This window comes from Vidua macroura, chromosome 1 (genome assembly GCF_024509145.1).
Source record: "Vidua macroura isolate BioBank_ID:100142 chromosome 1, ASM2450914v1, whole genome shotgun sequence".
Lineage (NCBI taxonomy): Eukaryota > Metazoa > Chordata > Aves > Passeriformes > Viduidae > Vidua > Vidua macroura.
Window position 1 is genome coordinate 13,242,200 of NC_071571.1, and position 27,329 is coordinate 13,269,528.

The 27,329-nt window shown below is 38.7% G+C and overlaps 1 protein-coding gene across 5 annotated transcripts in view; it reads right to left on the reverse strand.

Moving 5' to 3' along the window:
• Positions 1 to 27,329, reverse strand: part of CCNY (cyclin Y) — a 120,241-nt gene that overhangs the window by 46,984 nt on the left and 45,928 nt on the right. For 3 of the 5 annotated variants that reach the window (XM_053984693.1, XM_053984713.1, XM_053984701.1), the window contains exon 2: positions 118 to 192. In XM_053984693.1, the coding sequence (XP_053840668.1) occupies positions 118 to 192 (75 nt within the window). Of the gene's footprint in view, positions 1 to 117; positions 193 to 285; positions 334 to 27,329 lie in introns of those variants that run through there. The other 2 variants (XM_053984710.1, XM_053984733.1) reach the window with 2 other exon arrangements.

Below are 27,329 nucleotides of genomic sequence, written 5' to 3' on the forward strand. Positions count from 1 at the left end.
TGATGCCTCTAAATGCCTCTTTTTGGGGGAGAGGGGGCCATTACGTATTAAAGGACTATCTCATGCATTCTAAAACAGGGTTTAGAGATAACAATTGTAATAAATTCAGTAACCTACCATCTGTTTGTGATTTACTGAGAAATATCGTACTGGCCCGTGGATGATCTGATGGGTTGAATTCCATGTTCAAATCTGGAAAGAAAGAACAGCACAAAAACCATTTATGATTATACAATGGCAGACATAGATTTTCTCATTCTTTTTAGTAACACCAAGTTTACATACTTAAGCAGCTACTGTAAAACATAATCCATCTTGAGGTCCACTTTTTTATCCTTCTTTGCACAAGTGGTTCTTTTTGGCACACAAATTATTTGCATCAACACAGCTTTGGGATTAGACTTCAGTTCTAAGGGCTGCTTTTGGATTAAAACAGATAAAGCAGCTTGAGGAGCTGGTACACAAGAAGTCAGGAATTTCCCACTTACCATCCCTCTCTTCCCACCATGCCCCAAAGCCACAGCTTGGCACAGGAACACAGCTTGTTATATGTAATTATTGAAGAATTAAGTATTACAAACAAATGCACAACTCTCTACATATTGACAGGTTTCCAAGATTTGACATGATTATAAAAAAGTAGTTATTGCAACTGAATGTAAACAAGTAAAATCTAGACCAGAGTGTTTTATGTGGTCAAGATTAGAAAAACATGGCACTTCCACACATTAACACTCTCTTTGCTGTAACAACTGTAAAAAAAAAAAACAAAAAACAAACCTCCACAACTACAAAAAAGAACCCAAAAAACCCAAACCAGTCCTAAAAGATTTACCAGTTACAAATTCAAATCTATCATACATTATACCAACTTCTATGAATGATCTTCCTTATCAATGTTAAAATCCATTGATTTTATTTGTTCCCAAATTCCACTCTATTACCTATTTGCTAAAGCTTACAGGCCTGTATCCACTGGAAAACATGCTACTAAAATAGTACATAATTTTTTAGCATTTCCTTGCTTTCCCAATGTGGCTTTCTCAACCTTCGCTCTCTTACATTCTATCTCCAAATGCACATTCTCTTGCATTTTAAGCAGGCATTTATGTGAGACTACAGAGAAGCACTGATATGTTTATCTTCTGTGATTATCCCAGCATTTCTACAATTCTCTCATTCCCCTTTCATATCCTTATGAAAGCTCGGTAAAACTGGAAATTAAGCTCCATGTCTTAGGCAAAGAAAACAAAGTCATTTTGCCCCAGGGTCAAGTTCTTCTGTCTACAGCTTCCCCTGTAGCTTTTCCTTTCCCTGCTCTCCTTGCCCTTTTATTTAATAATTTACTAGGTCTTCCACTTCCCTGCATTTTTCTCCTCACCACACACATCTTTACAAATGTACCTTCTATTTGTATTTTTCCATTTTATGCTCTCTTGGTTTCCTTTTCACCTCCCTGCATTCTGTAGCCCATGAGATGAGCAGCCTGACATGCTGCTGGAAACCTGGGCACAATTTCTGGAAAAAAACTTGATCTTCTTCCTACAAGGAAGAACTGAGAAATGCAGAAGTGCAACTTCTCAGTTGGAAATGGTCTTCTTATTACTATTATCATCCATGCCACAAAGGAAAGGTAATCTAGGGATTTCAAGGGAAAGCTATTTTGATTGTCCCAGAAATCACAGACAAGTTTAGAGAAGATCCTGAGAATGTCATATTATGTTAGGAGTTCTGACTTCAAGGGATTATGAACTAGAATGTTTTCATGTTGCTCTATGCATCTACTTTAGATATATAGAAGAAAAAATAATCACACATTGACATAGACAATGCTGTATAGACTGTTTTCCATTTCAGGATGGTTTTTCTGTTAAGCTAGATTCAAGATGTTTTTCCTTATATGAAGAGTAATCAGCACTTAAAAATGCAAAATATATTATCTTTTATCAACCTCTTCATCTTTGATCAGCACAACACATCACCAGAAAAAAAAAAAGCCCTTTCTTTTTTAAAACACTACAGATATTTTTTTCTGCAACCATTTCAAAGTACAGAAGTGCAAATTCAGTCAATAAAATAGGGTCAGGAACACAAAACTGAATCCAGCTTGCAAAACACAGAAAACCAGAAAAGCTTCTTTCCTTCAAGCCTAGAAAATTATCTGTTTGAGCAAAAATAACAACCTGGTAGAGGCTCACAGTTTGTTTGCAGGGCTGAAAAGAAAGGAAAACCAATTGCCACATCTTACAGTCAAGTCGCATCTCCCAGAGATGCCTGTGTTACAAGGTGCTATTTTGCAGAAGCAGTAAACCAACAGAGGACTTAAAAGTCTGTCTGAAAAAAGCATTAACTACCAAAAAGCACTGTGTCTCAGAAAACTGTTATTCTTCTGACAGGAGCTGAAAGAAGGCCAGCAAAACCCCATCTCAGCAGCTGCAGAGGACAGTCCAGGGATTTTTAATTATCTCGGCAGAGCCAATGGTCCACAGCCAGGGAGCAACTGTGGCTCCTTCCCACCACTGAGCCCTACAGAGCAGCACACATCCTCCTCTCTCCACATCTCTTCTCTCACATCCTCCCCAGCAACAGCAAGAACCAAACACATCCATCTGTCCTTCTCAAACTGCCTGCACAAAACTCCAAGGAGGAGAACATGGGTATGGGCAAAGGCAAAGCCTCTTATACCCAGCACAACGCGGCCAGAAGGGGACAAATACTGCTGAGAGGGGCTGGCTCCCCACACCCCTCTGATGAACAGCACAGGTCTTGCAGGCAGAAGCAAGCACTCTGGTGTGCATCTGCAACTGGGCCCCTCCCAGCTCCTCCAGGGAAAAGGGTTAGGCAAATCCAAGCATCCCACTTGTGACACCACATCACTCCAGACCACCACTGCTGCCACACTGGAGTATTAGAATGGATGATTCACAACATGTAAGATTTCACTCTCTGGTGGTTCTTAGATGTCTTAATTAATTGCACGGCTTTAAAATAAATGTCTTTCTAAATATGACAATAAATCCTGACAGATTTGTCACTACAAAACACATTACAGAAGAAAGATCAAATGATACACAAATATGTAACGCTAGTAATTCATCACTAAAGGGCATTATCCATAAAAAGGTTAACTCCATCCTAAAGAAAATAGGATATTCATACTGCTTTTGTGTTATTACTAGTTCTTTCAGTTATTACTAATTCTTTCTTTAGCTATTTAGTTATTACTAGTTCTTTCTTTAGTTTTTGAAAAGTACCATGAAGACCAGCCATAATAGGAAAGGTTTACCCATTTTGTTTTGAAACAGTCAAAGATAAGAAGAGCTTTAAACTCACATAAACAATAGTCTATTATTCAAAAGAGAGGAAAATGAGAGCCAGAATTTTAAGTCTCAAAACCTGTACAAAAATGCTCTTCCTTACTAACAGTCTGCTCTGCAACTCATCACAGCCTTCAAATGAAAGAATAACAGTGGGTACTTCTTCCAACAGTTATCCAGCACTTCAAAATAGAAAACCTATGGTCTTGTAGATAGTCCAAATCTTTCACTGTAGCTTTCTTTTCTGTTAAACAGAATTGGAATGTTTTTCTATATATTTTCCAAGTTTGTTCTGGGTTTTTTTTTTTCGTTACTAAAGGACTGTTAAATTATGCAAAATATAATCCACATCCTGTAAACACCTCAACAGTCTTGTACTCCATGAAAATTTCAGGGTTTTTGTCTTCTAAAGATTAGGAACCAAAGGTTTGTGTCTTTGAATACATGTACAAAGGCACATATCTATATCTATAGGTTGACTGATAGTTGCATATTTAAATGAAACCTAATTTTTGATTAGCCAGAACAAAGTCAGACTCATGCACACTTAAGATATCGTATGTCTAACAGAATTCACACAATTTTGGAGGATTTGGACAAAAACAGTTACAAATGCAGGCAAATACACTTAAGATTGCATTCTCTTATTTGCTTAGCAGCAGCCATATAAACAGTTTTTATAATGGCCATTTTGATGCATCACATCAAAATAAAATCATTCTGAGAAAAAAAAAAAAAAAGTAGATTGTGCATATAACTTAATTTGGTACGTAACTGTGCTGAAGTTAAAGACAACCACCAGAAGACCCCACCAAGATTCACCCTGTACACTATGAGAAACTTAATTTCTAAAGCTACAGCAGCTGCATTCAAATATGGCCATAAAAAGAAGAGAGCTGTAAAACAGTTTGGCTTCAGACTTGGGCTAAAGCCCAGGCAAGATTTTAAATCTCAAAACAAGATCTTAAAAAGCATTACTGAGACCAAAACAAACCTGAACACAGCCTCAGTCTGCACTTTTTAAAGAGCAAAGAGTAAGAATAAAATTTAGATGAGTGCAGAGGTGAGCTACAAGAGTGACAGACTGCTGAAAATGCCTTCAATTGGGAGTCTTGATACCATAGCTGAAGAAAAAAGAAAACTGTGAGGTGTCTGCTTTTCACACAGAACTTGATAACTACTGAAAGCTCTCTCCAATCTAGCACACAATATAACAAAACCAGTGAAATATAAAAGCAGAAAGAAAAATTTTCATTATGACCTTGGATGATAAAAGAGGAAGGACAATTAGGCAGTGAAGCTCCACACCCAAGGAACATGCACTACACTTATCTCGATGTTTTCCTTTTTGAGAAGATTGCCTCAGCCAAACATCTTTGGGCTTTAGTCGAGCATGAGTATTTGGGCTCAATTTAAGAATAACTTATGCAAGTTACTTGCTTATGATTCATATGCAGGTCAGATCAGATGATCCCTTAGGCCTCAAGCCCAAGGTCTGTAAAATCTTCAGAAATAGCAATATTTAAATTATTAAGCACAGAAGCTCAGCAAATCCCAGTGGCACACCTGTAAACTTTTTAAAACTGCACCAAGCTCTGCTGCAATTCTTCAGAAAGAGGTACATTTTCAAACTTGTGGTTAGACTATATTATGCAAGATAAAAACAGTAAAGGATGAGACAATCTTTTGTGGCAAAACATGAACAAAAAACCCAACTGCTTCTTCAACTCATGAGTCCTACTGTGATAGGAGAGGGCATGACAAGAGAATTAAGGATGGGTGCTGTAGCAACTAACTTCTGAGCAATATGCATCAAAGCTTCTGCGTGACACAAACAGGAAAAACCAACAGTCACTGCCTTTCTAACAGTGCACGTGGGCTGCAGCACAGGGAGCAGGTCTGAAAGTGTGTTTATTCTGTTAGAAAAATAAGATGTTATTTCCTTCCTTTTGAACAATGAAAGTCAGGTAAGTTTGCACCACCAAAGCTTTGATGCTGATTTGATAACAGAATAAAGTCTAAGCCAAGTAAACCACTGCTTTTAGTCTTACTCAATTCTGAAATAACCTCGTGAAATTCTCTCCTTCCTTCCCTTTGCCCCTGGCACCAGAGGCTATCACTGCCACTGCACAGCCACCATTACCATTTAGGAAAGTGATAGTGCCCCATATTAATGACTTATACACTTCATTTTTTAAAATTATTTAAAGGGACTTGATCAGAACAGACCTGTCCAGGGCATGCTGCAGAGGAAATTGAGCTGACCAGGCACTACACAAATTACTTTACTTCTTTGCCATCTTTTCTCCACCCACAGCCTGACACTACAGTAACTGTGGGTGGAAAACAACAAAAACACCACAAAGGTTCTTATTGAGCAATTACAAGAATGCAAGCTATGAGTAATATCTAAGCCCTACACTCTTCCAGGAAGGAAGTGTGTCAGAACAGAAGAGAAACAATCACCACAAGAGCAAAGGGAAAGGGAAGCACAGGTGACCTGAGCTAAGGGGACGGCGTTCACAGAGATGTCAAAGGCAGAGCTTTCCATGTGCCCTGACATGGATGGGGACCAGCACGGCTGTGACTCCCCAGGCCAAGCCCCACCTCTGCACCAGCAGGACCTGAGGGGTAATTTGTCCAGCTGGCAGAAAGTGAGGTTGGTGCTCCTGCTCTCACTGTACCAGCCCACAGGAATGAGCTGATGCCATCTGTGGGACGAGAAACAGAAACAGTATTCTCCAGGCACAGACAGGGAGATAAGCTTCCCCAATACTGAACCTAGAAAAAAATGTTGAAATAAATTCCACAAGTCTCATTACACCTTATGTCTTTCTGCTACTTTCTTACTCTGGTGGGCTGCTCTCCTCTATTAATAGCAATTAGCCATGAGTACAGTAATGAAAATACTCCCTTAAACATTATTATGTTATTAGCATTCCCTGAGGAGTTGGTAAGCGTTAAAAGGACACCTCAGCTAACAGGATCTCCCTCATCTGTCTCTAGTCAAATGAAGCTAAAAACAATGACTAAAATAGAACAGAGAGCAAAGAAACAAGATTGAAAAAGGCTATCTCCCACCATTATTATCCATATCCTTAGATTTTATTTTAAAGCACCATAATTTATGCAAAAGAGGTATGATACAACTTGACATTTGGAAAGCCCTCTGACTAAATCTAGCAGTAAAGCTTCCATTTGAGATTTCTGTACATCAATGTCTCCAAAATGTGGGATGCACCAAACACTGGGACTAAAATAATTCGCTGGGATAAATAAATAAAGCACTGGGGTGCTTTCTGTTCAGAGGCTTTCAAAACTTTCAAGCTAAAACAAGACTGAATTGTATAGGCTGATTTCACTGGCTAGTGACAGTAACTGCACCTGCTTTTACACTAAAATTTCCAAGATGTGAGATCCCTTAGTAGAAGTTTCACCTCGTTGTCATTCAAGCACCACACAATCACCGTATACAGATTCAGCAGTATCAGACCACAAGATAACTTCTACAATGCTTCAACCCTAATCTAAGCAGCAGCTAACCTACCACAAATGAAAATGCCTCTCAGCTGCATGCAGTATTCTTGCAAGAACAAATGTTTGTGATCATGTTCCAGTACGCTTTAACATGGTTTATTAAAAGAAAAGAAAGCTGGAAATTGGAAGGCTTTCAAGAGCCAATTGGCTGGAAGGGTAAACTCCTTCAGGTTTGGCTAGGTTGCTGGAAAAACTTGGATGTGATCTTTGCTACCCTGGAGCTATGGTATTCTCTGCCTACCATTCCAAGCAGACAACGGGCACGACATTTCTCAGCAAGTTCCAATTACATGGTGACTCTGTTCCAAGCTCTGCTCTGATCTCAGTTTTCAAGGAAGGCAGAGAGAGTTCATCAATAAAAGAAACCTTCTGTGGCAAATAATGCTCATTTCTGTACAGTTATGCCTGACCAGTCAGACAAGTGACAGCCCAGAGCAGTTCTTATGGGGACAGCTATATTTATTTTCTCTTCTAGAAGCAAGTCACAGATATAACTTTCTACACAGTGAAATACAAGGTTTATATCCAGGATTTTTAGTTTTGTATCACTTATCAGGATTTGCTTTCCCTTACACAGCAGTCTCTCCCAACTAACTAGACACAATTCAAGAGCAAATTAAATGATCTGACATGACAGATACATAAGTCTCTTGTTTAATGTCTCCTTACATTTAGAACATGAAAGATAGCAATTAATAAATCTTTTTCCTCTCAAGCTCATCTCATGGAAGTTTTTCAGACATTCCAGTACTTCACTTAGTAGTTTTTGCTTTAACTGAACTTGGTTACTGCTTGCAGTAACTGCTTGCAGTGACCAAGAATAATTTTAAAAGTTTTATTGATATGTAAGACAGAAGAAGACAAGAAAAAAAATTACTAATGCAAATACCTCTCCATTCCCTTCCCCACAGGAAAATAGAAAGCAAAAGACTATTTCTCCCTATCACATGCAGGATTCAGCATGGACTGAAGAGAGCAACAATTCTGTGCTATTATTAAACCAGGAACATTCCCCTTATTTAAATACAACTGGTCCACTGTAAAAAGTGTCTAACACAACACGTTAAGACTGTACATACATGTATTTCCATCACACTCAAATACTGTTCCTCTGGCTTTTGAGTGCACCATAGAATCACTGAATCACAGAATTACTTAGGATGGAAAAGACTTTTAGGATTGTCAACCCAGCACTGTCAAGTCCACCACTTGGATGGTCCAGCCATATCCCTAAGTGCCACAACCACAGTCTTTAAGATACCTCCAGGGACTGTATTGTCACCGACAGGCTACACAGTTCAATGAAGCCTACAAAGACAGTGCTTCAAATACAGCTGCATGAACTTAGGTTGCTTCAGGCAACCTAAGTTCCACAGCAAACACCCAAGAGAATAAAAACACTTCTTGAATGTTAATGTCTTAAGATGGAGACATTAAATATTATTTCTTGTAGAAGTTAAAATCATAGAGAAAATCTAAGTAAAAGGTATTCTGAGATTAATACTAATGTGAACACAAATACCAGCTGGAAGAATATATGCTCCTGCTTTGTAAGATTTCTAAGTATGCTTTTAAAACGAAATTTTTTAAGTCTTTCAGCCTGCATTAATATCCTAGCAGTAAATTTGGGCAAGATAAATTTAGACTGGGTAACTGTAGAAATTAGTGATGAAAAGGCAAAAGAGAAATTTAAATGCACTACTCGGTCCTTTTTTTCTTCTTATTGTACCAAAGAAGAACTGATAGTCAAAACAGACTTAATTAAAAAACACTGAAATTTATTCAGTTATTTTAAAAAGTAAGCTATATGAATAATGGAATGCACATATTTAAGCAGCCCTAGAGAAACAAGGACTGAAAGGGAAAAAAATTGTTCAAAATTTTCAAGTTTTTCCTTTTGCATTGTTCCAAGTCTTTGGAACATGTTTCAAGGTGTGCACACAGCAGAAATTGAAGACCTATCCCAGTGAGGGTCATTTCCTTCTAGGACCTACACATGAAGATAACTGAGGACGTACTGCAGGCTGGAGTCAGGCGAACAGGTTGACCCTTTTCTTCACGTCTATAGCTCAAAGGAGCACCTAACTGGGACTTCCCAGGGAGGATGTGCATGCCCCAACCCTGCCAGTGTTGAAGGCCAGGCCAGATAAGGACTTGAGCAAACTGCTCTAGTGGAAAGTGTCCCTGCCCATAGCAGGGGGTTGGTTCTGGATGATCTTTAGGGTCCCTTCCAACTCTCAACATTCTGTGATTCTACAGTGACTCCACCACTTCCCTGGGCAGCCTGTGCCAACGTCTGACAACCCTCTCAGTAAAGAATTGTTTCCTAATACCCAATCTAAACTTCCCCCAGCACAACTTGAGGCCATTTCTTCTTGTGCTATCACTGGTTGTCTGGGAGAAGAGGACAATTCCCACCTGGCTACAGCCTCCTTTCAGGCAGTTGTAGAGAGCAATAAGGGTCTTCCCCTGAGCCTCCTCTCCTCCAGGACAAACACCTCCAGCTCTCTCAGCCCCTTTCCCCTAAGACTTGTATTCTAGTCCTTCACAAGCTTCACTGTCCTTTGGACACACTCCAGCACCTCAATGGCATGAAGCATGATTCATTTTACATTATCCTAGAATATCTGAAGTGTAAGAGAAATAAAATACAATAATGGAATGTTGAACAATGTCTATTCTAAAAGCCACTTCTTTAGATCAAAATATCTTGATATACAAAAATATCACTTTCCCTTCACTTATCTGACTGAAAATCTAAGGCCAGCAAAGTGAAACAACTTCTCAAATATGGCATCTTTAAGACTTTCAGTTTCCTGTTAAAATTAATGTCACCTGTAAGAATGGTGATGAGCACAGGTCCGCCTTCCTTCCTGACAGCAGGCTCAAGGCATGCTACAGGATAAAGGACACTGATAACCCTTTAGTTGAAAACTGTCCTCACAGAAAGTCTCCCACCAGTCTTGTAAAAAGAACTTATATATATGTATTTTTTTTTTTTAAAGAAGAGTTCAACAGAACCTAGTCCAAGAATCACAACTGGGCCCAAAAGTTGTGCATATGCAGGGATATCAAGCAGGCATGCTGGAATACACACAAACTGACTCCAGAGCTGAGGAAAAACATTCCCTAGGACATTACAGTTTTTCATGGACAAAAATTCACTCTGAAACATGGTTTTCGTGATACTGATATCGTGTAATATGGCTTTTGGAATGAAAAGCTTACACTGGGACAGCAAGTGGAGTCCTGCGAGTCCATCACACACAAGAGCTCCCATTGCTTCTGACTCCTTGGCACTGAGCAGATTCCAGCCCAGCAGATATGGGTGGCCCGAGCCAGACCCAGCAGGTGCAGCAGCCTCCCTCAAAGGTCTCAGAACTGCAAACAGCCACCTGCCTCAATTCATCTGGGTGAACACACTGTCATGGACACACAGCTGAAGCCAAGCAAAACTGCTCTAAACACTTCTCACCAAAAGGCAAGGAATGCGTGTGGCATTTCAGTTCTGCTGTAAGAATACAAACACGGGGTAAGGCTTGCTCTCATTTTTTCAGAAGCATGGTCCACTCTAAATATTACAAGTAATATAGACAAGAACACTTCCACAAAAATCTTCCCCTCCCCCCAGTAATCATATATGATATAGTTGCCTTCAAGTAATGTAGGCTGGGGAGAAAAACACCAGTGCCCATTTTAACAGCATCTTGCTTTGCACTCCTGGGCTTTGCTGCACATCGCCCATTGCTGCTCATTTTCTCACTGATAACCTTCTCATTTTGTTACTAGACTACACTTGTGGGCACTTGAGAACACAGTACTCAAGTTCACTAACCTTCCTTGATTAAATGCCATGGATCACATCACTGGATGTGATCCTATCACTGTGCCCACCTTCAGGAATACAGGTTGGTGTCTTGCCACTCCAAGTGCATATCTACATAAAGCAGCAGAATGTCACCACCTGAACTGCTCCATCACCTGTTTCCAGCAGGATTTATCAACACCTTAACTATTGCCTGCTTTGTCAACATCACTCGTGCCCCACTTAGGCACACATAGCAACAAAAGGAACTAAGCCACTGTCCTATTAACTCCAAATTTAAATGTATGCATTTCTTTAACGTCCCTGTTACACTGAGCACTATAAATGCTTTCTCCCTAACACACTTAACTTATACACCAATTTTAAATTATTTTTTCTGCCCTATTAGGTTCAAAGGCAGACAGAAGGGAACATAAAGCATTGTGAAAGACTTTTTAAAAATTTAATATTTTTTAAAATACCAAGTTATTTTTCTTCACATAAATGTATCAGAAAAAAATTACATTATGATTCAGTTACCAGTCATTATGATACCTACTTTACTTGACAAATGTAAAATCCTTTGAACACAGTATCATTACAGACCTAAACAAATTACACCAGCTGATGCCACACCAAATTATTTCAGTTGTTTCAAACAGTATTACCATGCTCTCCCACCAAGAGACATCAAGCCATTCATGCCCCGAAAGAGGCTGGCTGCAAACCCAGCTGTTCTTGCCACAAATTTAACCTAGAGGTTAGCAGCTGGTAGGGGATTTTTGTCACTGAGCCAAACACACAATACCAGTCAGTGGAAGTGTTGGGTTAACCTACAGCAAAGTGAAACAATTTTACTTGAAGACAAAGATCAATAAAAAGTTAGCAGCATTATCATCTTTTCACAGCTGACATTATGAGTCTGAATCTTAGATTGAAGCATTATCTGCAGCTTTGCACCAAGGTGCATGCATTTCACCTTTTCCTAAAACACAGACATTGCCACACAGCTCAGTAAGAAAATGCATGACTTTAAAGATTCATTATATATTCTGCAAACCAGGGCACAGGAGCCTGAGCTGCAGCTCAACTCTGCATCTGGAAAAAGGCATCTTATGATACTGTTTGAAGCTCTGAGGAGCTCTCACACCAGCCCAGCAGGGTAGGACAAGTTTACCCTTCCTCATTCCCTTACAGAAATTATTTTGAAAAGTGCCAGTGAAAATAGCATCTTTCCAGGCTCTCTTCTTTTCTTTCACATCCCTACTGAGCTGTGTGACCCAAAGTTAAAGTAAGTAGGTAATCTGTGAAATACAAGGAGAAAAATATTGACCCTGGTTTCTCAGGAAATTTAGTGCAAGTGCATTATACAACACTTGCAAAGGTACATTTCTGACTTAAAGGACAGCAGCTGCTTTTTTAATATGCAAAAATAGAACTTGTAATCTTTTCTGAGGAGGACTCCAGGATATTTGGCAAACTACAATAACAGGTTTTCAATTTTTCCCCTGCAGATTTGTATTCACATGGCAACCAAATCACCAAGCTACCAAGACACAGCGTCAAAATCATACATACAAATTATCACCTAAAACTGAAAGTCAACTGATATTACAAACCTCTCTGATCAGTGAATCTCTACATCTGTCAATGTATGCAAAGGCCCATAAACATACAGTTAAAGCACATGTGCATGTGTATGTACAGCTGTTGTGCTGCCCCATGCCCAGAAGGCTCAGTCCCATTGAAAGCTGGTGGCAGACCAGGTACCACTGATTCCTGAACACGTATCTGCTTCTGATGCTGCCGTGTCGTTATTACCCAGACTCCAGACGCTACACCCTCTAAAACCTGAACCCCTGTAAGTGTCACACTCATGTATCAGGCACACAAAAAAGAGCAAGAAAAAGGAAATTGATAATTGAACAATAAAGAAAAGAGATATAGATCTTTAATAGACATTTATTTTAAGGATTTCAGTTCTTTAATAAACATCTGCTCTCAGAAGAGTCAGCTCAGAGCCATTAAGTGCTGATCTTGAGGAAGCTCCTTACAACAACTGAATGTTATGAATTGTCACTATAGGAGCTACCATTTCCAGTGAGATAAAAAGCAGTATATTGGTATTTTGTAATTTGCTGCGAATTTATAGCAACCTCAAACATTGCCATCTATCTTCATCATGATTTAACATATTAATCTGAATATCTAAATAGCTCTAAACAACCACAGAAAAGCCTTGAATTTACTTTTAAGTTAAAACCCTACAGAAATGTTCTGTCCTTGTCCCAAACATGAAATTACTTCTGAGATTACACTGGCTCAATGCCAGGACTAGTAACACCCAACCACAGTGCAGCAACTAGTTTCAGATTCAATATCTTGCAGCTCTCCAGCTCTTGATAAAAGCAATTTCATATTTGTCTGGTTTTTTTTTCCCTAGTCAGGTGCCATCACATGTACAACTCAAGTCTTGAGGCTGACCTGATCAAATAATGCAGCCATTCTAAATCTAGGCAGATAAAACCTTACAGATCAAACCCAAAACAGGAATACCTGTGCCATTGGTAAAACAGAGGAGAGGCACTGTGGAACAGAACTCCGAGGAAAAGTCACAGAGCAAGGTTAAATTATGTGCAGCATGGGCAAAAAAGTTGAAGGGCTACTGCTACTTCCATTACAGATTAAGAACTGAGGTAAAGGAATAAAGTCAATGCCCCATTAAAATCCCAATGCCATTCTGCACTTAGCCCATAGCTCTGTAAATCAGACTCCAAGCATCAATCTAGGCAGCCAGAAAAAGAAGAGCACATACTTAAGGCATCACAGGACTATCTTGTCCAAACTTTATAGTTACTTTTTAGATGTCTAACTCAGAGCTAGTCATCCAGTTGCCCCCCAATAAACAAAGTATGCACTTCTAAAAGTGCATTTGTTTAGCAGCTATTTCACAAAATCCTAAAACAAATGTTTGGGATAGAACAGACACATCATACTCTGGACATACTGGTCCTTATACACCGTCTATACATGAACCAGTGGTAACAAACTCAGTCAGCTAAGGTTGACACAAATTACTCTACTCTTTGTTATAAACCTAGAGATTTCTGATTTGTCTGTGTCACCCAGGACAGGCTGCTGACTGCTCACTATGCATTATGAATGAAGCTGGACTCTTTGTCCTCACATCCCACTCTCTCTTGATGTCCTCCATATACAATCTTTATTTCACCAACAAATCACACTGGATTCCTACAGACAAGCCTCCACTGCACTGACTGATACATTACTTGGACCAGTCCATTCTCAATACAGCATAAGGCAGGACAGGAATCCTGTTGAAAAACAGCATATGGGCATATAAGAAATCTGGGAAAGACTGAATAAATTTCTTTGATTCTGTCTAATCTTGAAAGTTCCAGAATCAGTTTCTATTCATTAATCTTTTAAGCCTTTTCTCAAAACCATGAGTACACATTAGGTAGGTTGAACATCTGGATCCTTTTTTCAGAAAAACCTGTTGCCCCCAGAAGCCTTCCGGGACCTAAAATGTCAAGTAATATCATCAAACAATTTGGTCTCTGTTCTTCCTCAGGCACAGAGATGGACATTGTCAGACCTCCCTTATCTTTCTGATAAATTTATTGACAAACATACCAGGAAATTAATTAAAAAAATATATATAATAATACACTATACTAACCCAGTCATGCTTCTAACTATTCACACTGACACCATGTGTTGCTTACTTATTAAGCAGTATCTTATTTCCAGATTACAGGAACTGTTCCAGGTACCAAGGCTACTGGAAAGATACATCCAAATGTCAGGCCATATGTAATGCAACATTTTTGAACAAACATTTCCTATTATTGCCTGCCAGGGAAATGCTAATTTAACTCACCAAGTTCAATTCTTCTGAGCCTTTTTGTTTGCCTTAAATAGCTCAGTGTGTTCCAACGTTCATTGCCAAATTCAGACCTGTGCTCAACCTACTAGACACACTGAAAGCAGCAACAGTGAATTGCTACCACAGAACAGCTAAAACCACCACACGTGAGCCTAGAACTCTGCTTTAAGAGTTGCTATGAGACAAGAGAATCAGAAAGACAATGTATTAAATCAGAAAAGAGAATGCCTAATGCAGCATGCTAATCAGACTGATTTCATCAAGTGTCCTCCAAGACAGTCTACCGAGGGAATCTACTGACAGGGAAGAATAACCACATCATTAGCGATTTGTACAGCTGTCAGGAACGCATCTAGCCACACCATAGATTAAATGTTTAAGCAATTGCTAAGCAGACATGAATTTTTTCCAATTCAAAGGTCTATGTCTAATCTGCCAGTAAGAAAATTAAATACAGTGAGCCATTTTACTCAGGACAGCAGTTCCTCATCTCAATTATTATCAGAGGTTTTTTCATTAAAACATGTCAGTTCACATCACAGGAGAGGTTTTACTGGCATGTGTTGAATGTACAGAAGCAGGTACCAAATCCAACTCTGACTACACTTTAAAAGTGAAAAAAAAATCCAATTTCATATATTCAGGAGTCACCGGAAAAATTAACATGTGATATTTACCTGGAGGTCCTACTCTTCTGAAGAACCTATTTTTAACAATGATGTCCTGATACTGAAAATATCCAGATACAGAGTGGGAAAATTGAGCAGGCTTTTGCAATGGAAAGTTACATCTCTCAGATTTTCTTAAGCCCTATCCTTAATGGGATAAAAAACATTTGCATAAGGGAGATTTGGCAGATATACAGAATCACAGAATCAATTAGTTTGGAAAAGACCTCTGAGGTCATCAAATCCAACCTATAACCGACCACCATGTCTAGACCATGGCACTGAGTGCCATGTCCAGTCTTTCCTTAAATACTCTACCAACTCCCTGGGCAGCCCATTACAATGTCTAATCATCCTTTCTGAAAAAAAAAATCCTTCTAATGTCCAACCTAAACCTTAAGACTAACAAAAGGCATTAACAAGGCCACTTGCTTCTAAAACTAAGCAAACACTGAGTGCTCAAAAAGGCCAGGCACAAATTGCAAAAACTATGGGAAAGGAAGCACAGGATAAAGTTGTCACGTTTCAACAACTGCTCTCTGTCATTTTTCAATACATTCAAAACCATGAAATGATTTTAATGAGACGGCAAAGTCTGCAGATGACAGGACATAACATCACAAACAGCATCAACTGTGAAAAATAGCTTAGTTACTAGTTGACAAAATGATAGATGTAAATAAATGCAAAAATTGGGGCAGACAGGAAAAAACATTCAAAATTCCTCTTCAATATTATGAGCTTTGAATATTCCTTCTCAGGAAATATGTTGTAGGAATTGGGAAAAAAAGCAATCAGATATGAGCATACTCAGTCAAACAAAAGGAGGAAGCTCCTCAGCAACATTAATGCTGTGTAACAACTTTTCATACACCACTGAAGTTCTTACAGTACCAATGGTTCAAAAGGGATTAAAGAGGTTCCTAGAAGACAAATTCACTAATATTTGGAAAGTGCATAGTAACACCTCAGGGAATTCCCAGGGTGGAGTCTTAAGGCAAATATTGTTATGTTCCTGTTTTATTATTCTGCCACTGGCTCACAGAGGAGACAGGTGAGAAGGCCAGGCAGAACTTCAGGCAGCAGTCACATTAAAATCCTGGTATATTGCAATCTGATAAACCAGTAAAATAAACATCTTAAATTAAACCAAATAGATCCTTTATTGTTGAGAGCTACCAAAACATGTGAATTACCTAAACCCAAAGCTGGGAATTTACTAGGCAAGCATGCACTTTTTAAGCAAGGAGCAAAGCTGTCACCGCTTTGCAGTTTAACATTAACTAACTTGTCTCCACTGAATCAGACTGCTTGTCCAGCCAGCATCAGATTTATGGCAGCATATGGACTTCCACCCTCAGAGAACCTTTGTGCTCTTCATCCTCAGAAGCATTTGTCCTTCTGGTAGCTCTGGAAAGCAGCAGGAAAGGGAAGTACTGCTTGTCTTGTACAGCAGCTGCAGGAATCAAAACAGTAGTCAGACGTGAAAGAAGTCCAAACCAAATGTTCAGTAAGGGCTCAATTATTGATCTGCTACAGGCCATGTTACTGACCCAGTTACCTCTGAGGTCAGTGCCCTGCCATGCTGCAGTTTTTCTGCTTGGAACAATGCTCACATACCATCTCTCACTAAATACACGTTCATCCACTGCAAATTGCCTAAGGATCTGGACAAGCCCAAGAGGAATTCATAATGAACCTTCTTTTTCCTACTGGTATAGATCTACCCTGAAGCCATAGATTAAACATTTGTAAAACAATGACTAGATTTCTTAAGTTCTTAAAAAAAAAATACTTTTGGGTAGAGAGGAAGAGAGGCTTTAGGTTTTGTGTTTCGTATTTTGAGTTGCTTTTTTTTTTTCTTCTTGAAAATGGATTAAATGCAGAGCATTTTGTAGGCCCTTCCAACCTATGAAAGAAACAAAATTTCAGTTTCCATCTGGGTTATTATCATGTGAAAGCTGACCCAGCAATGGGCAAAGCAGGTGCCAAATCATAGGCTAACTCTAGTTAGTATATAAAAGCTCTTGCTGAACACTTTTACTGATATTTATTACACATGTTATTCAATGTACAGCTTATAATGCATCTATACAACAAAGTGAAATTTCAACAGAGCTTTGCCTGCATGGAGGGACTGGATCCTAACTTCACCAAGTGCCTACACCACTGCCTGACACACCTAAAGAACAGCACTGCTCAGTGAGACACAGATAAATTTTTAACACTTCAGTAAATGCAGATCAAAACTGCTACTGTTTTTTAAACATCCCAAGACCCTGGTGAAATAATTTTTGCCAGTGTTTTCCAAAATACCACAAGTTCGTGATTCTAAAAATTAGATACAGAAAAATGTTCAATGTAAGGTTTGCATTCTGACACACATTTTTGAAAAGAGATTTCCCACACTTTGTAAATCATGATCATTGCCAGCTAGAGAAGCAAATTAGAAATGGAACGTAACAAAGCAAACAAAAAAAATCCTCAAACCATGATGTTTAAATGTTCCCTCACTGCCTTACAGTGCTGTATTATGATTTGAATTACACAAGTGGGCTCTGAGAACTTCCAGACGAAAACTCTCTTGCCTAGAAGGCAACAGCGACGTCTTTCTCTGCCTGCCCCTCATTCACATCTGAGTTGTCAAGAAAAATGGCTTGACTGACCAGCTTTACCTATTGCCTGTGACCATTCTGGATCCAATCTGTACTTCATCTTTGCAATCCCCTCAAAAAATTCCCTGCTACTTTTGCTGTAATAATACTGCAAAATTTGACACCTCACAGCCTCCTTATACAAAATGAGAATTTCAATTTGCTGTTTCTGCTTTGTCCTAGCAACATGAAACACACACATACAATTTGATTATATAATCTCCAGATATGTGGGAGGGATTTGGAGGCTTGCCTGAAAACCTGCACTTCTTATGCTTTCAAAAGCTCAACAGCATGTTTCTCCAAAGTACACATCTATGTAGGTGAAATCACAATTGATTTCCTTCACTCTATATCATCAAAAAGCTACCAAGAAACCAAAAGTCAAAAAGGCAAGAGGGGAATTTTTTTTTAAAAATGAGCTTGGTCCTGCCATAAATAAGAACAAATTAAAAAAAGTTAATGGATTTACACTAATTTACACTAACACTATCCACAATAACTTCAGTGGTTTTAGTCCAAATACCAGCAGATCAGCCACTGTAAAATACAGTCACCAGAACTGACATTGACGTCACTGTTGCTGGCAGCTTTTTCTGAAATCTGTGGACCAGCTGAACCGTAGCCTTTTTCCAATAAGCACTCAGGCATGTACCACACCAGCAGTCCCAGTGACAGAAGTGTTACAAAGGTCTTCTCCCTTTATCTATCACTCTTCCGTGTGCCCTGGTCTTCAGGCAAATGGCAATTTTTCAGTTGCCAATAAAGTCAGTCTGTTTTCATTGATCGGCTAAGAGTTTGAAAAATACCACAGAAGAAGTTATTACGTTCACTTTTGCAGTCTAAAGAAAAGTTCAAATTATTCTGTTTGAAGACTCAAAGAACTGAAGAAAAGCACAGAAAAGAGAGAAGGTTCAATTCGACATATTTTTACAGCACAAGCACTAGCAAGCTGAATCCAGCTGAAATGTATCAGCCTTTGAAAAATCATTAGCATCATCTTTGCTTTCTCTTTCTCAGGCTTTAAAACTTGATGCTGTCTCCAATCTGTATGACTTCAAAAGCAGAAAACTATTTGTCCTCAATATGATTATATCTGCATACTGAAAGCCACTTTATGAATGTTTTCATTTTGACCTTTTTTTACCTTACATTTCTTCTTTAAGATATGCAAATGAAACTTCCACAACTGGTCACCAATTTGCTCCCATATAAATATGTTGAAAATAGCTGATAGTCCTGCAATCTTTTTGAGATCTTAGTCACTTTTTACCAACAATGACAAGAGATGCCATAAGTTATTCTGATCAACATAATATGATAACATATTCTGAAAGTTCACAGTACTTCAGTTCTTCAAAATACCAGGACAACTGAAGAGACAGGAGCAATTTTTGAGACAGTCATCTCAAAAGTCTGCCATGTGCCTCATGCTTTAGGCACACACACCATGTTCCAGGCCCACAGGCCATCAGCTACCAGCATTTCCAGTACTGTCTTTTCTTCAGCACAGCAACAGGAAGATTGTCACTGCAGTTGAGGCAAAAGGCTGTGAGTCCTGAGATTCAGGGCAAGCATTCAACTCTCTCATGGATTCCTAATGACTCAACTGCTGACACTTTCAAGCCTTTCAGAAGAACAGCTGTTTCTTGCTCTTAAGAATGCCATTTAGTTTCTCAAGGTTCATGTAGCATGCTGCAAGGGACTATCTGCACTACAGCAATACAAAGTAATTTCAAATCAATAGTCATGTGCAGTGATTCAGAGGAAGAGCTTACATAGAGCTTATGACAACTTTCTGATTTTCAGAAGTTGCTACTAAGTCACCATATCCTGGCATGCTCTGCTCTATCCTTTCTAGAGCAGACTTTAGTATGTACCTATCAAACTAAGAGGACTGACTAAAACATCCAAACTTGAACCAGGTATTTGAAGAACTAATGAGAATGGTTGAAAAACTTTTCTTAGCTAAGAAAATGAGTCTGGGGACTGGACGATACCAAATGAGCCAAGAGGACAAAGCTGGCACAGGCAGGCTGTGGACAAGTTTGAGATGGGGAAGGGAAGAATATTGGTGCATTTACAAAAGAATTGTGGATCTTCCTCCTGAGCCAAAGCAGAGTTCCAGAAGCGGAAACAGACCAGAGGGTAGAGACTTTTGCCTAATCTGTGTGTAATTTGTACTAGTAACTAAAAAGTAGTGAAGTCTTAAAATAGTTCAAAAGTTTAGGGTGACACATAACACACTCCTACACACGCATGGGTTATCTCAGAAAATCTATATGGATGGAGATCTGGGAAACTGTTGTATTTAGGCTGCAAATATCCTGGTAGTTAGCAGAGATCTGAGAGCTGAAGGCAGTTGGGGTGTTACCCTGTCTATTTTGGGACAGGGTAAGAACAGGTCTAAAACCAGGAAATCTTTCAGATGTGCCAAGAAAGAAACAATACAAACGCTTCCTGAGATACAGAAAGCATAGTAGAGGTCCCAGAACTGCTGAAATTCTGAGACTGAGGAGTGTTCAAGTCATTTAGTGTAAGTTACACCAATCTGACCAGTCAGATCAACTCTGGAAAAGACAGCACACTACAAATCAAAATTCCTGCATTTCTGCCATTGGGTGAATCCATCAATCCTGAGTAAGTTTCCACTTACTGACACTGCAAAAAGCAAGCACACAAAGAGCTACTCTTGAGCTTTAGGACACTATACAGGCAATCCATGTTGGCCTACTCCTATTTTTTTAAACCTGAAAAACCTGAAAACAGCAGAAAACTATTATGTATTTCCCAGAAAATTGGATAGGATTGCACCTTTTTCTTCTGGTAGGCCATAAGCTTGTTTTCTCACTTTTTGTTCCAAGTTGGTCACATTGGTGTCAGAAGAATCATATTTTTACAGAGGGCATCCTTTTTAAAACACAGCTTTGTTCACTTCTGACTCCAAGATGACTGAAATAAAGAGAATTTGTTCTCCAAATAGGTGTAAAATTTCTGTTTAAATGCTTTTTCCACATGAAAATTTTTCATATTATTTTTAACTGTCATAAGAAAAATCTCTCTCTGCCCTCTCTCCCACTTCTCATCACTAGAAAAATTTCATAGCCATTCTGTAATGAATTAGTATGTCTGCAACTGTCATAAAGTAACACACATACAATCAAGTGGAAAATTGTTCCCTTCAATCCCCCCACTGAAACCAATAAGCAATAAAAAATAAAACAAAATTACTAGAACAGAAGCTTTCAAAATATGTTTATTTGCCTCTCTTTCTTTTACCAACATCATTTTTTCCTTACTGGATTTCTCAAAGACAAAAGAAAATTAACAGCACCAACAGCATTTTTAAAGCCACCTTCATATTGCCTGAGATGAAAAAAAAGCAAATGAATGCAAATTTTTGCCAGCTATGTATAACCTCTGCATTATCACATATTTTCACCATTTACAGGCAGATGGTTGATTCAGTGCTAATTTTCCTTATGGCATATGCTTTTCTGTTGAACAAAACTCTCAACAGAAGTTTTTAAAACTTACAAATTAACACATGAGCAAATGCATTGCAGAGGCCTATAAGGCAGTTAGCACTGTCAATTTATGTATATGACATTTCACAGCAATCCAGGCTGCCCTAGTCTCTAGTGTACTCACAGAATCTAACTCCTATTTCTCAGTGGCTCACTTAATTTCTAACTTTCTCATTTCCACATTGGCAACTCCCAATCTTCATTTATCTTTTATTCATAAAAGGAAGAGTAGTAAAGACCTAAGAAATGATAGACCAGTGCACAGAGCATGGAACTCCACCATGGTCAGTGACCTCAAGCCTTTATTATTTGTAGGCAGATGAAGATTCATACAGCTTATTCGTAAAGGTCCTCAATGAAACTTAAATTAAAAGAGGAACCTATTGTGCCATTAGTATTTGATTTCTACTCAGACCTAAAGCAGAGGTTGAAGAAATCTCTTGCTATGGAATACCTTCCTTCTAGTTCACTCCAATATCTCCTGCAAATATTTATATTCTCAACACTACAGATGCAGCCTGGTGTCCACCCAGTTGTTATCTTCCATCTGAGGGTCTGCTCTGTTTTCTTCAGGAGAGTATTAGTCTCTTAATTAAGACACTTGTATATACACATTATTTTGGGAACTAAAAATATTATTACACTGTTGGAAAAATTAACTCTTCTGCTCTCAGAAGCACAGAATTGAACTTTGCAACATGTTTTGGATAAATTACCCTTCAAACTGGATTTCATTACTTCCTTGGGCTTCAGTAAACCAAACAAAAAATTTAAATAGAATTATCTTACCCAGGCCATCAAAAGTAAGCCCTTCTACAATAGATATGACAATTTCCCCATCTCCAAATATAACTACGTCTGCCTAATTAGTAGCAGGTGATGATCATCTATCACTTATTTGACTGTTCCCTGCTCTTATGCATGTCCCATTCCATCTAAGAATATGCTCTAGTACATCCTTTCACAATGATTTCCAATGCTGCCAGGCTTTCAATGTTCTTCTGATCACATCTTACTGGCTAATAAAACATTTGGATAATCTCTCTCTAAATAGTCTCCAGACCACAATAGATTACAAAATCTTAGCCAGAAGTTACTACTCCTGAAAAGTGGAATATGTGCACTTCAAAAGGCCCCGGGCCTCAACTTTAGGCATCAATGTATAGGGCAAAACCTTAAGAAAAATAAACCAGTTACCAAGTTGGTATAAAACACATTTTCAAGATGGCCAGAGGGTACCACACAACAGTAGATGACTGTATTTGGAACAAATACAGTGTACTTTACACTAGCAGCTACATCCCAGCAAAGAGAGCCTGACACACATCACATTTAAAGTGAGCCACGTGTTAGCACAGTTTCAAGTGTATACTTTTATCAAGTACAACTATCATTCCTGGCACTTTTGAAAAGCAGCACAAAATGCCACTAGACACTACCCTTGTTATATATCAGACAGCTTATCATTTTGAAGCAGTTTGCATATTGTTAGTGGTGACATATATTTGGGGACCTTCATCATCATGTAAATAAAAAAGGTATCATTTAGCATCTAACAGCAAATATAAAGATTGAACCTGTATACAGTTTAATCTTTAATTAAATACCATTGCTTATCTAACCCATAGATCTTTCTTCTCTGCTTAATAAAAAACATTCCCATATAGAACAGATTCAGCCTATCCTACAACTGCTGCTGGAATGGACAGCTTGCTGCCAAACTGCTCCAAAATCAAGTTTCTACTAATAGTTGAAAATATAAAGTAAGGCCTTCCATTTAGAATCATATTTCTTGTACTGCACCTTTGAATTTATCATGCATTACAGCTGATACTACACAGTTAAATTCCCTGTTATGCATCAAATGAATGGATGTTCTACCATCATCCTGCCATACTACAACACTGCCTGGAGAAGAGCTGTTGGTTCAAAGCTACAATGACCAATGGCATGAATGACTGTGTCACCAGAATGGCCAACAGATCTAGTTTTAAACCACAAAAACATATGCTGCTTATTTCACAAGCAAATTCATGCTTATTATGTCAAAGGGAGATGTCACCAACCATTAGTGAAAGTGAGTATGAATCTCACACTCTCTCCATTTCCAGCTTTGATACCTTGATCTGTTTTCATTTTTTCCCTTGCCAAAATGTTTTAGACACTTCAGGTGCTTGTGAAAGATGTTCCTTTTTTTTTTTTTTTTTTGAATGGGATTGTCCTTAGACCTTGGAGTTAATTCAGGAAGATTTTTAATTAAAAACAATATAGCCCTTCTGTAGATGTTGTTCTCTTTTTCATCTCGCTTGAATTCCCACAAGTCTAGCTTTCCCCAAAGACAGCTCAAGCGGAAAATTATGACAGATACCTGCAATGTACAGAAACAGCAGGAGGAACAAAATCAACAGGGAGCAGAAACTAAGAAGGAAAAGAGAAAAAGGAGGTAGAATTTTGAGGTAACTCAGCAACTGGGGTAGTCAGCCACTCAGGAAAGGAGTAAACTTGAAAGTCCATAATAATTCCCCTCTCATCCTTCTTTATCTTCTTCCTTGATCTTTTTTTGTATGACATGGTGATAGGTACCGATAACAGAGCTGATTTGACCTGATTATTTTTAATGTTAAAAGAAACAAAGTGTTGAAGATGCTAATAAATAAAATATTACAAAAGTGAGAGGAAAAAATACTAAAAATTAACACTCTAATGGACATTGCACAAAAAGCCTGCAATATGATTTCACTTTCATAAAGGGGTTGTTTGTTTTTAAGGAAAAGAGAGAACAAAAAACTTTTGGCCATTAGGAAAAAATTTTACACTACTTAAGAATTTTATCACTCAGTCATTCTACATTTATACAGATTTGGTTGATTAGGTGGAAGATCAAAAAACTAAAACAACATCAGGGAAAACAGTTACAAAACAGATTTCAGAAAAAATAACAAATCAGGCATTCAAAAATATGCAGGGTCTTATTTACCACAATCATCCCTTCTGGAGCTTGAAGGTATATAAATAGAAACCTTTCACCAAGAGGTTTATTAAATTTCATCAGGAAGCCTGACACTTCAGACAATGAAGGACTTCACATGAACATATTCGTCATGAATAATTAATAAACAGTCAGCTGGTTTGGCTCCTCTAAAAGCAGCTTGGTTCTTTTGTTTCTTTTAGCTGCTACCCTCCTACTTTCAACTGTAAGGCAGACAGCAACATTTTTTCCTTCCTGCCAAACCAGGAAAATACTTCTTAAATACATAGGATGAAACAACTTTCTAGATTGCACAGAGATACAGTACATCGCTATTGTCGCAGTAATTTTGAACTCCATAAGAGACATAAAAGTTTAACAGCTTGACTTAAGAATATTTTGAATAAAATTCACCATTTTTTTAACATTTTTGTTTTCCTTATTCCTAAAATATTGTAAGGCAATGTAAATTGTTTATTCAGAATCATTTTAATACCTTGAGACGCTTAGCATGAAGCAGGGCAAACTCAATGTTTTTGTATTCCACAGTAAAACAAATAAATGTTACTGGTAGAGCACACCAGACTCAATCAAACCATCTGCATTTCTCCCAGATTGCACCTGTTTTATTTTGTATTATACCTGCAAAAGAAAATAAAGTTTTCTTCTGCAATGAGAGATACAGCTGATAGTTCAAAGGAAATTATTCCATTTTTTCCTACACTTTCATAGAGAGAGAACCTGTATCCTTTGTGCCTTTAGAAGCAGAAATATCTACAGTATTATCTGAGTTCTCCAGATATATTTTGTGATCTTTGTAAGTACATGAAACCAATTTCAATTTCCCTTGTGAAAAAAAAAAAAAACAAAAAAGCAAGCTTGTCTGTCATTTTATACAGCCCATGAGGGTAATTTTACAATCACATTTAATATTTGCTTCTGAAACAAAATTTCTAACACCATTTATCCTCTTAATGTATGACATAGTCACTACATGGGCATATTTTCTACTAAATTAAATGAATGCAGTACACAACTCAGGCAGATATAATACCTTGAATGCTAGTAACATTTATGGTTAGGAATGTTATGCTGGAAATGCCAGCACCTCAGTACAGGACATTAATCCAGGAGAGCTGGATTAAGTCCTTGACTTGTCAGGTATTCTACCACAGAGTCCATTTAGTTATTCTGCTCTGAACCCCAAAGTACCAAGTGGACACTGCAAAAGAAGAGTTCCCAAGCTGCAGAACAGTGATATGATGAAGTACAGCAAATTTTGGTCACAAATGCGGCAATCAGAGTGCCAGTGATGCACTACTGAAGACACAAAACAACCCCAAGAATCAAACTATGTGTCTGAGAACGTTGTCCAAACACTTCTTGAACTCTGGCTGGCTCAGTGCTGTGATCACTTCCCTGGGGAGCCTGTTCCAGTGCCCAACCACCCTCTTCAAAAGGGTGAAGAACCTTTTCCTAATAACAGTCTTAAACCTTCCCTGACACAGCTGCATGCCATTCCCTCAAGTCCTGTCACTGGTCACCAGAGAGAGGAGATCAGTGCCTGCCCCTTCCGCATGAACTACCTCTTTGAGGCTGTCCTCATGTGGTTCTTCTGTGCTTGCAGATCAGAACACATGGCACAACAGTCTCCTCTCTCTGAAAGTAGCCAAGAAAACCTAAAATAATATAAATAATTTGCATGTGAAAATACAATTTTTATGCAATTTACACTGAAAGGTGTTAAGTACGCATCAAAGAATCACAGAGTCAAGCAGGCTGGGATAGAACTCTGAGACTGAGTCCAACCTTTGCCTGAACACCACTATATCATCCAGACAGCATCACTGAGTGCCACATCCAGTCTTTCCCTAAACACCTCCATGGACATTGACTCCACCACCTCTCCAGGCATCTAATCACCCCTCCTGCAAATAAATTCCTACTAATTTCCAACCTAAACCTGCCCCAGTGCAGCTTAAGACTATCCTGTCATCCTGATTCCCTGGGAGGAGAGGCTGACCTGGGAGAAGAGGCTGACCCCCATCTGCAGGCTACAACCTCTTTTCAGGGAGTTACAGAGAGTGGTAAGATCATCCATGAGCCTTCTCCAGGGTAAGCACTCCCAGCTCCCTCAGCTGCTTCTCATATCACTTATTCTCCAGACCCTTCACCAGCTCGGTTGCCTTTCTCTGGACTTGCTCCAGTATGTCAATGTCCTTCCTGAACTGAGGGGCCCAGACCTGGACAGAGGACTTAAAGTGTAGCCAGTTTCTATTATTCTGAAGTAACCTGAATCATTACCCTAATTATTCCCATAAATATCCTGAGATATCATGCTCCTATTTGTCAGAATAAGCAAACTCTTATCACTTGTTCAAGGTACTGTTCCACAACTGAAATAAATACACAAGGCAATGTTAATGTATGAGTATTTCATTGTACTGAATTCTGAAAAAAAATTGTATTTGGCAAGGCTAATAGTCTTCAGCACACTCAGCTGATAAGCTTATGTTTCCAATATGCAGATTTTGCCCTATTACTTACAACTTCGGAAAACTTTGGAAAAAGTGACCAGAAAACTTTCAGCAAAGTCCCAAGACTTTGGGAAGTTCAGCCAAAGTAGTCTGATCTGCGTGCAGCCTTTGTCAGGCTTCCTTCACTTTGACAGCCCTTACTTACCCCAGGTGCACACTTCCCCTGTGGTTACAGAGGCACCACACACAAAAGAGGCAGCTGTAGAAACAAACCTGCAGCACCAAATGAAGATAGCAGCTAGTGCAAGGATCTCTTCCTCGTGTCACAGAAAACAAGATGTGCAGTGGACTGTGTAAAGAGAAACCAGTCTCTAGTGATGACAGAAAAAAGGTTCCTCTGCCTCCAGACAGAGCTTGTTTGCTGCCAGGCAAAGCCCAAACTTTACAGAGGCAATATACAGCTGCA